Raw genomic sequence first — 16219 nt, 5'->3', positions numbered from 1 at the left:
TACCCCAGAAATCACTCCTTTCAATGGTGCTCTATTCCTAAACGCAAAGCAAGAAACAGATTTTGACCCAAGTTGCGTGACATGGAGTGCCTGTTCCCTCTGGTCCGAAAAAACACACACAAATATCACAAGTCCGCTAAATGTTACCTCACTGATTCAACTGTACCCAACTCATTTCCAACCCACCCTGAAACCACAAATGGATCCACCAAAAGGCAAGGATCCACTTTCTTCAAAAATGTCATTCCTATTGGACCAGATTCTTCTTTATCATGTCCATCGATGCCAGGCTTGGGCTCCGAGCTCTTCACCACATCTTCCACCTCACGTAACTCGCCCTCTTTCACTTCCATTTCACCTCCAGAACTGGAGCATGGCTCACTCTGTTTGCACTTGACACCAATCTTCTTCGACACCCCATCTTCATTTTTATCACCATCTTCCTCAAATTCAAATCCAACCTCTTTCCTCATTCTCTTAAAACCTCTTCTTCCTCTTTATCCCCTCCAGACCTTCTCAGAAATGCACCTTTCTGTATCCCTGTCCCAATATTCCTCTTCTCCCATCATTGCTTACCCAGCATTCAGCGTCCTACTTCACCGCTCAGGCTAGCTACACCCTTCTTCCTTGTTTCAACTTTCACAAGTCAACGTCACCATCTCATTCAAACGGTGGGAGTGCAGAGTGCAAGGTCAGTCGTACACTGCTGTCAAAACTAGCTAATCATGTCTACTGACACTTTGCCAACGCCTCCTCCATCTCTCTCAATTGAATACAGGCAGTTGACGTCAACAACCCTCATCGAATATTCAAAAAAGGATTACAATAATGAGATATATCCACCAATCCAAAGAAAGGATAGGCGGGAGCTAGACAGCAACTCCCAGTGTTAGCACAGAGTCATAATCCATCATCTTTGGTATAGGTAGCTGCAGCCCAATATAGTGACCGGAGAATGGGTGAGTCGAAAGGAGTGGGTGTATGGAAAGCAAATCAGCTAAATGGGCAGATGTGTTGCCACTCAAGACGGTTTTGTGTGGCTGATTGGGCTTCACTACGAGTCGATAGTAAGCCACCAGTGCTCTGGTGTTGTGCCTGCCAACTTGAAGTCCTTCAATTTGAAGTCCTACTAGGTATCATGGTCGTGTCGCAGGCGGTAGCTACGCAGCCAATTATTTTCTCAAACATTATTTTATTTCAAGTGGGATAGCAGCCTATACAATAAATAATTGTAACCATGTAGAAGTCACGTTGATACACATTGTAAATAAGAAGTTGTTCTTATTAACGGACTTGCCTAGAAAGGTTAAGTAAAAAATATATTTTTTAAATGCATACATACAGTCTAATTACTCAATGGGGAAGACATTGACGGTAACAACACTTTGGGACACAATACCCTTCGCTGTCGCTTGACAAGCACTACTGTCCGGCAAGTGCAACAGCATGGGAAGTAGCTACCTAGCTAATATCAGGGTGACCGTCCCAGTAAGCACACGCATACAACGCATGAAGCAACGATACACTCATCTAATACTTGTAATAAAAAATAAACTATCGTCAGTTTTGTAATTGAAAATGTACAATTATTTGTATAAAACTATGTGAAATATGACTCCGACTCATCTGGCTTAAAAACACAAGTCCAAATTCTCGCTGTACAGTAGCTCAATGAATGGTACTTCCATGGTAAAAAGGGAGAAAAATAAATCCAAATCAAAACGTTCTAACTAGTGATGGGTAGTTCGCAAACGAGTTAGCTCTAAGAGCCGGCTCTTGTAGGTGAACGTTGAGAACCGGCTCGTATATCAGAAGAGCCAAATCTATTTATAAAAATATAAACAAATTAAGATATGAATAATCAAAAGATCTAAATGAATAGAATTAACTAATTCAAAGAACGAACAAATAATAATAATATAGGCCTAAATGCTCAAGCACACACATTCGTTCTGACTGTCTGATCAGACCAACAGCCTCACCTGTTGTTCCTGTCAATCAGACACGCAGTGTCAACCAATGAACCAAAGATGCGTGAGGGAGGGCCGAGCCAACTCACTCAGTCACACACTTAGCAGCCGAGGAGAGAGAGGAAGGACAGTTGTGGAAACAACAGTTTGAAAATGAATCGGAAGCACAGTAGCATTTCAATCAAATTTCCATCAATCAAAGTTATTTATAAAGCCCTTCTTACATCAGCTGATGTCACAAAGTGCTGTACAGAAACCCAGCCTAAAACCCCAAACAGCAAGCAATGCAGGTGTAGAAGCACGGTGGATAGGGAAAAACTCAAATCAATAAATGTTTTATTTCGATGCATTTTAATAATGTAGACAATATTAGAGAACAGTGTAGAATTTGCCAAAACAAAATCTCATATAAAGCCGGTTCTACATACAACCTACACCGTCATATGTGAACTGTACACCCAACTGTGAAGCTAGCTGTAGCGGAGCTTCGAGAAACTAGCGGGCCTGCTAGTGATAGTGGTGGAGCCAGCACCTCACCACTCAGTCAAGTAGGCCTACTCCGCGACCCATAGCAATGCAATCTTCTATGGACCAGTTTATGCCAAAGTCTATGTCTGTAGCAAAACAAGGCCAAATTGATATTGCATTGGCTGAAATGATTGCCACCGATTTCCAGCCATTTTCGATCGTGGAGGACAGAGAAATTATAGCAATAGTCTAAATCCAATGTACACAATTCCAAGCAGGAAAACCCTTTCAAAATCACTTATTCCACAACCGTATGAGAGCACACAGGCTTCAGTGCGGGAAAGAGTCCAAAAAGCTACTGCAGTTTGCCTTACCACTGACTGCTGGACATCAAGGGTAACCACTTCTTACATGTCAGTTACATGTCACTTCATTGAAGATGTTTCGATGTCTAGCTGTCTTCTGGACTGCTTTGAGTTCAGCGACAGACACAGATCAGAGAACTTGGCAGAGGAATTGTTGAGTGGCCAGAATGGCAAGTAGATGGAAAAGTGGTCTGTAATGTTAGCGACAATGCTAACATAACCAAAAATGTTAAAATGGACCCATCATCCATGTCTTGCCCACACAATCAACCTGATCGTAGTATTTTATTTTTGATTTTTTTATTTCACCTTTATTTAACCAGGTAGGCTAGTTGAGAACAAGTTCTCATGTACAACTGCGACCTGACTAAGATTAAGCAAAGCAGTGTGACACAGACAACAACACAGAGTTACACATGGAGTTAACAATAAACAAGCCAATAACACAAACAAGTCAATGACAAGTCAAGATGCTCTGAAGGTTGATGAAGCCCACGGTGGACAAAGAGCAAAAGCAGCTGTGGAATAATTCCACAGGAGCACAATGGCTGCTGAGAAACTAAAGTCTACACAACGCCAGATGGGGATGCCTGAGCTGAGGCCTAAACAAGACTGCACTACAAGGTGGAATATGTTGAAGTGGTTTCTTGAGTCAAAGGATGCCATCATCTCTACCCTGGCCATTTTCAATGTCAATGCACCTGCTGATGCTCTGACCCAAGAGGAATGGGAGGTGGTGGAGGAGGTGTGCAGAGTCCTGGAACCCTTTGAGTAGGTCACTGTGGAGATCAGGTGAGAGAGGTACAGTAAGCAGTTATTACTACATTATTTAATCCAGTATTATATATGTAATGAGCAGTAGTTGAGAATGTAGTATCAGTATACAAAACATGAACCTTAACTAATAAGTTACTGTTCTCTCTTTTCAGCTATGTGACAGCCTCAAAAATTATACTCCTGTGTAAGGGTCTGCAGGGTCTGCAGCAAATCACAGCCAGCGACCAGAGAGAAGCAAACATAACCACAGGACACGTGACAGAGTTGATGGACACCATATGTTCATCAATCAATGGATAGAAAGTTCCACAGAATGGAATATAATCACGTGCTATCAGAAACCGCTGCACTTGACCCCATGTTTAAGAAGTTAGCCTTCAGTGATGCCAGAGCGATTGATGAGGCTCTTCAAAGAATAACCTCAGCAGCAGGGAGGGACAGCCACAGCAGTCAGCTGGCTCAGGCAATATGGGCAACAGGAAGAAGAGGGAGCAGAAGCACCAGCAGTAGTGCCACAAAAGTCTGCTGTTTGGATGTTGTTTGACGAGAGTGATGCAGCACGAAGGAATCCCTCAGCAGATGCCATAATGGAGGTTCGATCCTATTTGGAGGAGCCCCTCCGCTGTTATTTATTTTTTCTTTGATATGGTGCAATATTATATTATGCTGTTTAGATTCAATTAGTTTTGAATGGTTAGATTTACATGCACTTTGTTTATATACATTAAAAAGTTATACTTTAAATGCAAATGTTAAATAGCATTCTTTTTCATAACAAACCAATGCATTTTTAAATACATTGTGGTTAAGGTAGAGTTTGATTTCATTTAATATTTTAATTAGAATTGTTTTAACACCAATCATAGTCGAACTATCGCAAACTGTTTGACTTGACAAAATACAAAACATATATTTTTTAAAGAGCCGTTTGGGAGCCAAAAGAGCCGGCTCTTTTTGGTAAGTTGAGCCGAACGAGCAGGCTCACTGAAAAGAGCCAGAATGCCCATCACTACTTGTAGCAGAGCGCTTGACACGCCCACTACTTTCCTTTTGACACACCGACTCGCCCATATTCCGATATTGGGACGCAACTACCCCATTCTCACTAAAACACAAAGTTATGGCACAAATCGTACTTGATGCGTTCTCTAATTTACACTTACTCATGTTTTTCTATGGGTTTAGCGATGTGAAATTGACATGCAAGGCACATTACCACCAGAGTGGGAGGAACTGATACAAGTACTCATGCATTTGTTTCCACTCCCCATCATTGTTTTAATGTATATACAGTATTTCATTTTTTTTGTACCAGAAATCTTGCTTGTTTGTGGGTGACCAAATACTTATTTTCCACCATAATTTGCAAATAAATTCATTAAAAATCCTACAATGTGATTTTCTGGATTTTTTTTCTCTCATTTTGTCTGTCATAGTTGAAGTGTACCTATGATGAAAATTACAGGCCTCTCTCATCTTTTTAAGTGGGAGAACTTGCACAATTGGTGGCTGATTAAATACTTTTTTGCCCCACTATAATTGTATGATTTAACACTAAAGAACAACACGGTACAAACACACGCATTACAATACACAATGTTGGCAGCTTTAATAATCAGATCTACAGTACCACCATTTCAGGGACAAGAGTGCAATTGGTAATTTACTGTGAAATGTCATTAGTATTGGAAGGTTCAAAACTCCATCAGGTGTGTGTATGGTCCGTTAGTATCTAGCTTCAGCACTTGTCTGTTCCCATATGTTCCATGTTTGACGATCATCCCAGTCTCACTACTGTTACTGGACAAAGCCAGTTCCTTCTCACACAGGGAGACAAAGTTAGAATAGAGCTGTAGGCCCTCTTCTTTCCCAATGTTATGGTGGTACTGCATGCCCTTCCCTTTGGCCTTGCCTCCCAGTGTAGCCTGAGGCACAATGAGGACGTTCCCAGGCAGGTCCAACACTGACACATACTTCCCAGAGTCAGCTTCACACAGCTTCAAGTTGAGCAGAGTGTTCACTGTGGAGTAGAGCAGAGGGATCAATAACCATTCAGTACTAGCAACATTGCTTTACGATTCCTTGAAGAACAGTGACATTTACTGTTCAGTCTTGTGAAGCCCAGGTAGTTGATTTTATTGCAGTATTATCCAAAAACTGGAAAAAGCACAATAAATACCGATTTTTTGAATAATTTCCTCTGTAGCGCCTTTAAAAAAGCAGATGTAGACCACCATCCCTCTGTCAATCTGAAAACATACAATTTTATGAGCAGCCCATCCCCCAAATATTATTTTAGGCAAGGTGCAAATCTTATTCTGAGCAGGCAGACCATATTTGCATTTAAGAAAGTAGTAGAAGATAATTCAATAGTACCTGCACCCATTCAGCCTCAGACTGATCATCTGCAGGTTTGACTTGAAGCCTTGCATAGAGACACTGCTGAAGAACAGTTCTTGCTAGTGGAGAACCTGCCTTTTCAGTCATTTTGAAATGATATCTGCCTGTTTCAGATGATAAAGCACAAGAGGACTCGTAAAAAAACTCACTTTTAAAAGGGACAGTGAAGGAAAATAACAGAAGAGAAACGAAAACTTTCGTGTCTCTGACACTCGCTTCCGGGTGAGGCTCCTCCTGACGCAAATATACGTCATAGAAAATCGACATGCACTTGACCAATAACCTAGTTTTTCTATGGCAATAACACAAGATGGCTCACTGTAGCTACAGTAAATTCTCACATTTATTAAAATTAACAACCGCTAACCTAAATAAACCAACAGTGTTACGGACAGGGAGAGACATTCAATATGCTCCACAACGCTGCAAATATTTCATACGTTTTCATAAGGTAATATTCTAACTCTTGCTAAAATTGTTTACAACTAACTAGCGAACTAAACTCCACTCCATGGAGTGTTGTTTAGTTCGCTACAACTAACTAGCTAGGTAGCTTGCTACATGCTAGCTAAGTAAATGCTATCAAGTTCACTCTGATTCACCCTACATAGCTAGTTAGCTAATCATTGCAAGCCATTGAGGCCAATTATGTAGCATGTTTGTCTACGTATCTGTATAACTATAACTAATTATAACTAACAGCAACACTATAAGATTTACATCATGTATATACAGTACCAGTCAAAAGTTTGGAAACACCTACTCATTCAAGGGTTTTTCTTTACTTTTACTATTTTCTACATTGTAGAATAATAATGAAGACATCAAAACTATGAAATAACACGTATCATGTAATAACCAAAAATGTGTTAAACAAATCCAAATATATTTTATATTTGAGATTCTTCAGAGTAGCCACCCTTTGCCTTGATAACAGCTTTGCACATGCTTGGCGTTCTCTCAGCCAGCAACATGAGGAATGCTTTTCCAACAGTCTTCAAGGAGTTCACACATATGCTGAGCATTTGTTGGCTGGTTTTCCTTCACTCTGCAGTCCAACTCATCCCAAACCAACTCAATTGGGTTGAGGTCGGGTGATTGTGGAGGCCAGGTCACCTGATAGCCCTTACACAGCCAGGAGGTGTGTTTTGGATCATTGTCCTGTTGAAAAACAAATGATAGTCCCACTAAGCGCAAACTAGACGGGATGGCTTGTCGCTGCAGAATGCTGTGGTAGCCATGCTGGTTAAGTGTGCCTTGAATTCAAAATAAATCACTGGCAGTGTCACCAGCAAACCACCATCACACCTCCTCCTCCATGGTTCACGGAGGGAACCACACATGACGAGATCATCCGTTCACCTACTCTGCGTTTCACAAAGACACGGTGGTTGGAACCAAAAATCTCAAATTTGGATCATCAGACCAAAGGACAGATTTCCACCGGTCTAATGTCCATTGCTCGTGTTTCTTGGCCCAAGCAAGGCTCTTCTTATTATTGGTGTCCTTTAGTAGTGGTTTCTTTGCAGCGATTTGACCATGAAGGCCTGATTCACGCAGTCTCCTCTGAACAGTTGATGTTGAGATGTGTCTGTTACTTGATCTCTGTGAAGCATTTATTTGGGCTGCAATCTGAGGTGCAGTTAACTCTAATGAACTTATCCTTTGCAGCAGAGGTAACTCTGGGTCTTCCCTTCCTGTGGCGGTCCTCACGAGAGCCAGTTACATCATGGCGCTTGATGGTTTTTGTGACTGCACTTCACTTCTCTTTGCTTATTTGAGCTGTTCTTGCCATAAAATGGACTTGGTCTTTTACCAAATAGGGCTATCTTCTGTATACCACCCTTACCTTGTCACAACACAACTGATTGGTTCAAACGCATTAAGAAGGAAAGAAATGTACTTTTAACAAAGCACACCTGTTAATTGAAATGCATTCCAGGTGACTTATCCTGAACCAATTCCAGTCCCCAAATCCATAACTAATTCAAGAAAAGCGTACAGTATTATATAGAGCCATTATTGCAGGGAACTCCGTTCCATCTAATATTGCTCAAATAAACAGCAAACCTGGTTTTAAAAAACAGATAAAGCAACAGCTCACAGCCTCTCCCTTATTTGACCTATTAGATAGTTTGTATGTACTGATATGTAAGCTATGTGTGCCTTTTTAAAAATGTATGTAGTTCTATCCTTGAGCTGTTCTTGTCTAATGATGTTCTGTATTACATCATTATGTTTCATGTTTTGTGTGGACCCCAGGAACAGTAGCTGCTGCTTTTGCAACAGCTAATGAGGATCCTAATAAAATACCAATACCTCATGAAACTGGTTGAGAGAATGCCAAGAGTGTGCAAAGCTGTCATCAAGGCAAAGGGTGGCTATTTGAAGAATCTCAAATATAAAATATATTTGTACTTGTTTAACACTTTTTTGGTTACTACATGATTCCATATGTGTTATTTCATAGTTTTGATGTCTTCGCTATTATTCTACAATGTAGAAAATAGTAAAAATAAAGAAAACCCTTGAATGAGTAGGTGTGTCCAAATGTTTGACGGGTACTGTATATACAAGTTACATTCAAGTTTATCATGTGTTGTTGATAAACTCACTTGCTCATTCCATGAAATGTCTCTGTACTCCCCAGACCTCAGGTCCTGAGAGATCGTTGCAGGAGAGACAGAAGCAGCACATGGCTCGTGGCTTGCCCAAACAAAAGCCCATTGCTGGAGTGAAACAAGTTATTGTGGTGGCCTCAGGGAAGGGGGGTGTTGGGAAATCAACCACTGCAGGTAAGCAGGTTCTTATTGGGCTCTCTGGGCTGCTCATTCATGAAACATTTGCACAAATGTGTACCATTTGCATACATTTCAACAGACAGTGGTTTGGTCTGATCTTTTTATCTTTATGAAATATATATTTTTATACAGTGTATGTAGTCATTTGCTAGCCTACAACCTTTTTCCTCCCCTCAACAGTGAATTTGGCCCTTGGACTCACAGCTAATGATCCAGTAAGGAAAGCACCATTATTAATTTGCACATTTTATTATTACTGTTGCATGCCAATTTTTGCCCAAAATGGGTATGCAGAACCATTACAATCTCTCTCTCTTTCACTACATTGTCCACTCAGTGTCTCTTCATGTCTCTTTTCTGCACACAGAGTAAAACTGTGGGCATCTTAGACGCTGATGTTTACGGTCCCTCAATTCCTAAGCTGATGAGCCTGAAGGGGAACCCAGAACTAACTGACAGTAGGAGATATCAATCTGCATGTAGTCTAGCCTGAGGAATAACAAGGATGTTTTAGATGTATCCATTCATTACAGAGATCAAACTGAAAAGACAACCTATGTTTTCTTTGTTTTCAGACAACCTAATGAGACCACTTATGAATTTTGGGATTCCTTGGTGAGTAAATGTATCTCCAATTGCCAGTGACAGGGGAGGTAAGCAAACAAATAAACCATTGAGTCATTGACTGTCATGTCCCTCTCTCATCCTTCTGTCCTCAGTATGTCCATGGGGTTTCTGGTAGAGGATGTTGCACCCATTGTCTGGAGGGGCCTGATGGTGATGTCAGCTATAGAGAAGCTACTTAGACAGGTGGGAGAGACTGATCGTTCATGTACGCTGACCTCCAAAGGCAAAGTGCGGTAACTACGAATTTGGTCCAAAATCTTTGGTCTGTTGAAATGGCCTTGTGTATATATAAGTAACAAGGCCCGAGGGAGTGTGGTATATGTCCAATATTCCACGGCTAAGGGCTGTTCTTAAGCACGGTGCAACGCAGAGTGGCCATATATTGGCCATATACCACAACCCCCCTAGGTGTCTTATTGCTATTATAAACTGGTTACCAACGTAATTAGAGCAGTTAAAATATATGTTTTGTCATGCCTGTGGTATAAGGTCTGATATACTGCGTCTGTCAGCCAATCAGCATTCAGGGCTCGATCCACAAGTTTATAATCTCATTAACGTGTTTTTTTGTTTTCTGAGACAAGAACAAGCCAGTCGATCAGAATATATCATAAAGTACCAGAATTTAGACAGAAAGACGTTGAAGTGAGATTTTGCAGTAAACATTTTGTTGTTAATGCACTTTGCTTTTGTAGGGCAGTACAGTAATCCGTGTTAGTTTTTATACTAGCGATATCAGAGTAACAGCTACTAGAAATGTTAGGTTGCCATGTCATTTTTTTGTTACCTATGCAGGTAGATTGGGGACTGCTGGACTACCTGGTTATTGACATGCCACCTGGGACTGGAGATGTTCAGTTATCAATCACTCAGAACGTCCCAATAGCAGGGGCAGTGATCGTGTCCACTCCTCAGGATATTGCCTTGCTGGATGCACGCAGAGGAGCAGAAATGTTCAGAAAGGTCAATGTACCGGTAAGAGCTTTGGATGCTAAATGCCCCTTTATTCTTACTTCAATTCTTTTCAAATGACCTTGGTAAGGACAAAATACACATTTGTGAGATGTTTATCTATGCACACTGAGTTACAGTTCATATAAGGAAATCAGTCAATTGAAATAAATCCATTAGGCCCTAATCTATGGATTTCACATGACCTAGGAATACAGATTTCTGTCAACCTTGAAATCTCCATTGCTAACTATAACATTTTCCACCAAGATAGAACTGCCAAAGGGGGCGGTGTTGCAATCTACTGCAAAGATAGCCTGCAGAGTTCTGTATTACTATCCAAGTCTGTACCCAAACAATTTGAGCTTCTACTTCTAAAAATTCACCTTTCCAGAAACAAGTCTCTGTTGCCGCTTGCTATAGACCTCCCTCTGCCCCCAGCTGTGCCCTCGATACCATATGTGAATTTATTGCCCCCCATCTATCTTCTGAGTTCGTGCTACTAGGTGACCTAAACTGGGACATGCTTAACACCCCGGCCATCCTATAATCCAAGCTTGATGCCCTCAATCTCACACAAATTATCTATGAACCTACCAGGTACAACTCCAAATCCGTAAACACGGGCACCCTCATAGATGTCATCCTAACTAACTCGCCCTCCAAATACACCTCTGTTGTTTTCAATCAAGATCTCAGCGATCACTGCCTCATTGCCTGCATCCGTAATGGGTCTGCAACCAAACGACCACCACTCATCACTGTCAAACGCTCCCTAAAAATGCGAGCAGGCCTTTCTAATTGACCTGGCCGGGGTATCCTGGAATGACATTGACCTCATCCCGTCAGTAGATGATGCCTGGCTATTCTTTAAATGTGCCTTCCTGACCATCTTAAATAAGCATGCCCCATTCAAAAAAAATTGAACTAGGAATAGATATAGTCCTTGGTTCACTCCAGACCTGTCTGCCCTTGACCAGCACAAAAACATCCTGTGGCGTTCTGCATTAGTATCGAATAGCCCCCGTGATATGCAACTTTTCAGGGAAGTTAGGAACAAATATACACAGGCAGTTAGGAAAGCTAAGGCTAGCTTTTTCAAACAGAAATGTGCATCCTGTAGGACTAACTCAAAAAAGTTATGGGACACTGTAAAGTCCATGGAGAATAAGAGCACCTCCTCCCAGCTGCCCACTGCTCTGAGGCTAGGAAACACTGTCACCACCGATAAATCCACTATAATTGAGAATTTCAATAAGTATTTCTCTACGGCTGGCCATGCTTTCCACCTGGCTACCCCTACCCCGGTCAACTGCCCAGCACCCTCCACAGCAACCTGCCAAAGCCCCCACCATTTCTGCTTTACCCAATTCCAGATAGCTGATGTTCTGAAAGACCTGCAAAATCTGGACCCCTACAAATCAGCCGGGCTAGACAATCTGGAGCCTCTCTTTCTAAAATGATCTGCCGAAATTGTTGCAACCCCTATTACTAGCCTGTTCAACCTCTCTTTCGTATCGTCTGAGATTCCCAAAGATTGGAAAGCTGCTGCGGTCATCCCCCTCTTCAAAGGGGGTGACACTCTAGACCCAAACTGCTACACACCTATATCTATCCTACCCTGTCTTTCTAAGGTCTTCGAAAGCCAAGTTAACAAACAGATTACCGACCATTTCGAATCCCACCATACCTTCTCCACTATGCAATCTGGTTTCAGAGCTGGTCATGGGTGCACTTCAGCCACGCTCAAGGTCCTAAACGACATCATAACCGCCATCGATAAAAGACATTACTGTGCAGCCGTATTCATCGACCTGGCGAAGGCTTTCAACTCTGTCAATCACCACATTCTTATTGGCAGACTCGACAGCCTTGGTTTCTCAAATGATTGCCTCGTCTGGTTTACCAACTACTTCTCTGATAGAGTTCAGTGTGTCAAATCGGAGGGCCTGTTGTCCGGACCTCTGGCAGTCTCTATGGGGGTGCCACAGGGTTCAATCCTCGGGCCGACTCTCTTCTCTGTATACAATGATGTTGCTCTTGCTGCTGGTGATTCTTTGGTACACCTCTACGTAGACGACAACATTCTGTATACTTCTGGCCCCTCTTTGGACACTGTGTTAACTAACCTCTAGACGAGCTTCAATGCCATACAACTCTCCTTCCGTGACCTCCAACTGCTCTTAAACGCAGGGGAAACTAAATGCATGCTATTCAACCGATCCCTGCCATCTCCTGCTCGCCCGTCCAGCATCACTACTCTGGACGGCTCTGACTTAGAATACGTGGACAACTACAAATACCTAGGTGTCTGGTTAGACTGTAAACTCTCCTTACAGACTCACATTAAGCATCTCCAATCCAAAATTAAATCTAGAATTGGCTTCCTATATCGCAACAAAGCATCCTTCACTCATGCTGCCAAACATACCCTCGTAAAACTGACCATCCTACCGATCCTCGACTTCGGTGATGTCATCTATAAAATAGCCTCCAACACTCTATTCAACAAACTGGATGCAGTCTATCACAGTGCCATCCGTTTTGTCACCAAAGCCCCATACACTACCCACCATTGCGACCTGTACGCTCTCGTTGGTTGGCCCTCGCTTCATACTCCAAACCCACTGGCTACAGGTTATCTACAAGTCTCTACTAGGTAAAGCCCCGCCTTATCTCAGCTCACTGATCACCATAGCAGCACCCACTCGTAGCAGGCGCTCCAGCAGGAATATCTCAGTGGTCATCCCCAAAGCCAATTCCTCCAGTTCTCTGCTGCCAATGACTGGAACAAACTACAAAAATCTCTGAAGTTGGAGACTCATATCTCCCTCACTAGCTTTAAGCACCAGCTGTCAGAGCAGCTCACAGATCACTGCACCTGTACGTAGCCCATATGTAAACAGCCCATCTATCTACCTACCTCATCCCCATAGTGTATTTATTTATCTTGCTCCTTTGCACCCAAGTATCTCTACTTGCACATTCATCTTCTGCACATCTACCATTCCAGTGTTTCAATTGCTATATTGTAATTACTTCGCCACCACGGCCTATTTATTGCCTTAACTCCCTTATCTTACCTCGTTTACACTCACTGTACATAGACATATTGTTTTATTTTGTTCCGCTGTATTATTGACTATGTTTTGTTTATTCCATGTGTAACTCTGTGTTGTTGTATGTGTCAAACTGCTAGGCTTTATCTTGGCCAGGTCGCAGTTGCAAATGAGAACTTGTTCTCAACTAGCCTACCTGGTTAAATAAAGGTTAAATGTAAAAAAATAATAAAATGCATCTGTTGGTAACAGATAACTTAAAAAATAGGTAGGGGCGTGGATCAGAAAACCAGTCAGTATCTGGTGTGACCACCATTTGTCTCATGCAGCGTGACACATCTGCTTCACATAGAGTTGATCGGACTGTGGAATGTTGTCCCACTCCTCTTCAATGGCTGTGTGAAGTGGCTGGATATTTGCGGGTGTGTGTGTATGGTTCCCAATTGGAGGCAGCTGATATATCGTTGCCTCTAATTGGGGATCATACTTAGTGTGTCCTTTTCCCACCTGCGTTGTGGGATATTGATTTTGTATAGTGCCTATGTCCGCTACGTATTTGCACGTTTGTTATTTCTTTGCTGTTTTTTGGAAGTTTCACTTTAATAAATATGTGGAACTCTACTCACGCTGTGCCTTGGTCCACTTATTTATATAACGATCGTGACAGATGGTTTCTGAAGGTTTTGCAGAAATTCTTCAGTTGTGCAAACCCACAGTTTCATCAGCTGTCCGGGTGGCTCGTCTCAGATCATCCCACAGGAGAAGAAGCCAGATGTTGAGTACCTGGGCTGGCATGGTTACACATGTTCTGCAGTTTTGAGGCCCGGTTGGATCTACTGCTAAATTCTCTAAAATGATGTTGGAGATGGCTTATGGTAGAGAAATGAATGTGGCGTTGTGTGACAAAACTGCACATTTTAGAGTGGCTTTTTATTGTCCCCAGCACAAGGTGCACCTGTGTAATGATCATGCTGTTTCGCCTGCTTCTTGTCAGGTGGACGTATTATCCTGGCCAAGGAGAAATGCTCACTAACAGGGAGAAATACACTTTTTGTGCATATGGAAAATGTCTGGGATCTTTTGTTTCAGCTCATGAAACGTAGGACCAACACTACATGTTGCGTTTCAATTTTTGTTCAGTGTATATTTATATATGTCACATCTCATAGGTCCTGGGCATAGTCCAGAATATGAGCGTGTTTCAGTGCCCCAAGTGTAACCACCAGACCCACATCTTTGGGGCAGATGGAGCAAGGGCCCTTGCTGATACTCTGGGAGTGCAAGTATTGGGTAAGATCCATTTCAAACATAAATCATTACAGATTTCATTATTTCTCTCAATCTCAGATCTAATAGAATGATAGTATAGTGTAGAGACTGATGTCTCTCCCTCCTCTGTCTAGGAGACATTCCTCTACACCTGAGCATCAGAGAGATGTCAGACAGAGGCCAGCCTGTAGTGGTGTCCTCACCTGACAGCCCTGAGGTTAGTATGCTGCTTGGATGACAATAGATTGCCAATGTTTATCTTGACTATGTTGGAAAACAAACAGTGTATTCTTCACCATAACATTGTATACATTTTACACTTTTGAGAGTTTGCCATGTTAGTTTTCTACCTGGGTTTGTTTAATATGTCTGCCTATGCCCATTGTTTTAGGCTGAGGCCTACAGAAAGGTGGCGACTGCCGTGGTCCAGCGTCTAGAAGAACTCTCTGGTTGAGTTATTGCCCTCTACTGTGTAGGACAACTGGACAACTCGTCATCTACAGGAGATTCAGTGCATTCGGAAAGTATTCAGACCCCTTGACTTTTTCCACATTTTGTTATTCTAAAATGGATTAAATAGTTTTTTTCCCGAAGTTTTTTTCCCGAGACTTGTCCCGAAGCCACTCCTGTGTTGTATTGGCTGTGCGCTTAGGGTCGTTGTCCTGTTGGAAGATGAACCTTCGACCCAGTCTGAGGTCCTGAGGGCTCTGGAGCAGGTTTTCATCAAGGATCTCGCTGTACTTCGTTCATCTTTCCCTCGATCCTGAGTAGTCTCTAAGACCCTGCCGCTGAAAAACATACCCCCACAGCATGATGCTTCATCGTAGGGATGGTGCCAGGTTTCCTCCAGACGTGACACTTGGCATTCAGGCCAAAGAGTTCAATCTTGGTTTCATCAGATCAGAGAATCTTGCTTGTCATGATCTGAGAGTCCTTGACGTGCCTTTTGGCAAACTCTAAGCGGGCTCTCATGTGCCTTTTACTAAGGAGTGACTTCCATCTGGCCATTCTACCATAAAGGCCTGATTGGTAGAGTGCTGCAGAGATGGTTGTCCTGGAAGGTTCTCCCATCTCCACTGAGGAACTCCCGAGCTCTGTCAGAGTGACCATCAGGTTCTCTGTCACTTCCCTGACCCAAGGCCCTTCTTCCCCGATTGCTCAGTTTGACCGGGTGGCCAGCTCTAGGAAGAATCTTGTTGGTTCCAAACTTCTTCCATTTAAGAATGATGGAGGGCACTGTTCTTGGGGACTTTCAATGCTGCAGACATTTTTTTGGTACCCTTCCCCAGATCTGTGCGTTGACACAATCCTGTCTCGGAGCTCTACGGACAATTCCTTCGACTTAATGGCTTGGTTTTGGCTCTGACATGCACTGTCAACTGTGGGACAGGTGTGTGCCTTTCCAAATCATGTCAAATCAATTGAATTTCAATCAAATTGTAGAAACATCTCAAAAATGATCAATGGAAACAGGATGGACCTGTGCTACATTTTGAGTCTCATAGCAAAGGGCCTAAATAGTTATGGAAATA

The 16219-nt window shown here is 42.4% G+C and overlaps 2 protein-coding genes across 5 annotated transcripts; one reads left to right on the top strand and one right to left on the bottom strand.

Annotated features, from left to right (window-relative positions):
* Nucleotides 1–5164: 5164 nt before the first annotated feature.
* Nucleotides 5165–6239, bottom strand: dtd2 (D-aminoacyl-tRNA deacylase 2). Of its 2 annotated transcripts, XM_021573973.2 has the most exons (3): nt 5957–6239; nt 5760–5829; nt 5165–5600 (listed from the first exon to the last, which is right to left on the bottom strand). In XM_021573973.2, exons 1-3 carry the CDS (start codon nt 6065–6067, stop codon nt 5275–5277), a joined length of 507 nt encoding a protein of 168 aa, XP_021429648.2. In that variant the 5' UTR covers nt 6068–6239; the 3' UTR covers nt 5165–5274. The 2 variants fall into 2 exon arrangements, with proteins under 2 accessions (XP_021429648.2, XP_021429649.2); XM_021573974.2 differs by lacking the exon at nt 5760–5829 and having other exon boundaries at nt 5957–6096.
* Nucleotides 6240–6250: 11 nt separating this feature from the next.
* On the top strand, nt 6251–15296 carry nubpl (nucleotide binding protein-like). Of its 3 annotated transcripts, none has more exons than XM_036954680.1 (10): nt 6251–6431; nt 8631–8775; nt 8962–8996; nt 9149–9239; nt 9357–9396; nt 9501–9636; nt 10204–10383; nt 14588–14708; nt 14822–14904; nt 15079–15296. In XM_036954680.1, exons 1-10 carry the CDS (start codon nt 6291–6293, stop codon nt 15139–15141), a joined length of 1035 nt encoding a protein of 344 aa, XP_036810575.1. In that variant the 5' UTR covers nt 6251–6290; the 3' UTR covers nt 15142–15296. The 3 variants fall into 3 exon arrangements, with proteins under 3 accessions (XP_036810575.1, XP_021429645.1, XP_021429647.1); XM_021573970.2 differs by having other exon boundaries at nt 9501–9591; nt 15079–15295; XM_021573972.2 differs by lacking the exons at nt 6251–6431; nt 8631–8775; nt 8962–8996; nt 9149–9239; nt 9357–9396 and having other exon boundaries at nt 9509–9641.
* Nucleotides 15297–16219: the final 923 nt, after the last annotated feature.

The sequence above is a fragment of the Oncorhynchus mykiss genome, chromosome 19 (assembly GCF_013265735.2).
Source record: "Oncorhynchus mykiss isolate Arlee chromosome 19, USDA_OmykA_1.1, whole genome shotgun sequence".
NCBI lineage: Eukaryota > Metazoa > Chordata > Actinopteri > Salmoniformes > Salmonidae > Oncorhynchus > Oncorhynchus mykiss.
Note: the sequence above shows the minus strand (reverse complement) of the source record. Positions and strands in the feature narration are given on the sequence as shown.

Excerpts from the sequence above, each read along its gene's own strand:
- nubpl (XM_036954680.1), top strand. The coding sequence starts at position 6,291 with ATGGCTCACTGTAGCTACAGTAAATTCTCACATTTATTAAAATTAACA. Across the intron at positions 8,776-8,961 it reads TGGGAAATCAACCACTGCAG|TGAATTTGGCCCTTGGACTC; the intron begins GTAAGCAGGTTC and ends TCCCCTCAACAG. Across the intron at positions 9,637-10,203 it reads CGCTGACCTCCAAAGGCAAA|GTAGATTGGGGACTGCTGGA; the intron begins GTGCGGTAACTA and ends TTACCTATGCAG.
- dtd2 (XM_021573973.2), bottom strand. The coding sequence starts at position 6,067 with ATGACTGAAAAGGCAGGTTCTCCACTAGCAAGAACTGTTCTTCAGCAG. Across the intron at positions 5,830-5,956 it reads CTGAGGCTGAATGGGTGCAG|ATTGACAGAGGGATGGTGGT; the intron begins GTACTATTGAAT and ends GTATGTTTTCAG. Across the intron at positions 5,601-5,759 it reads GGAAATTATTCAAAAAATCG|TGAACACTCTGCTCAACTTG; the intron begins GTATTTATTGTG and ends TCTACTCCACAG.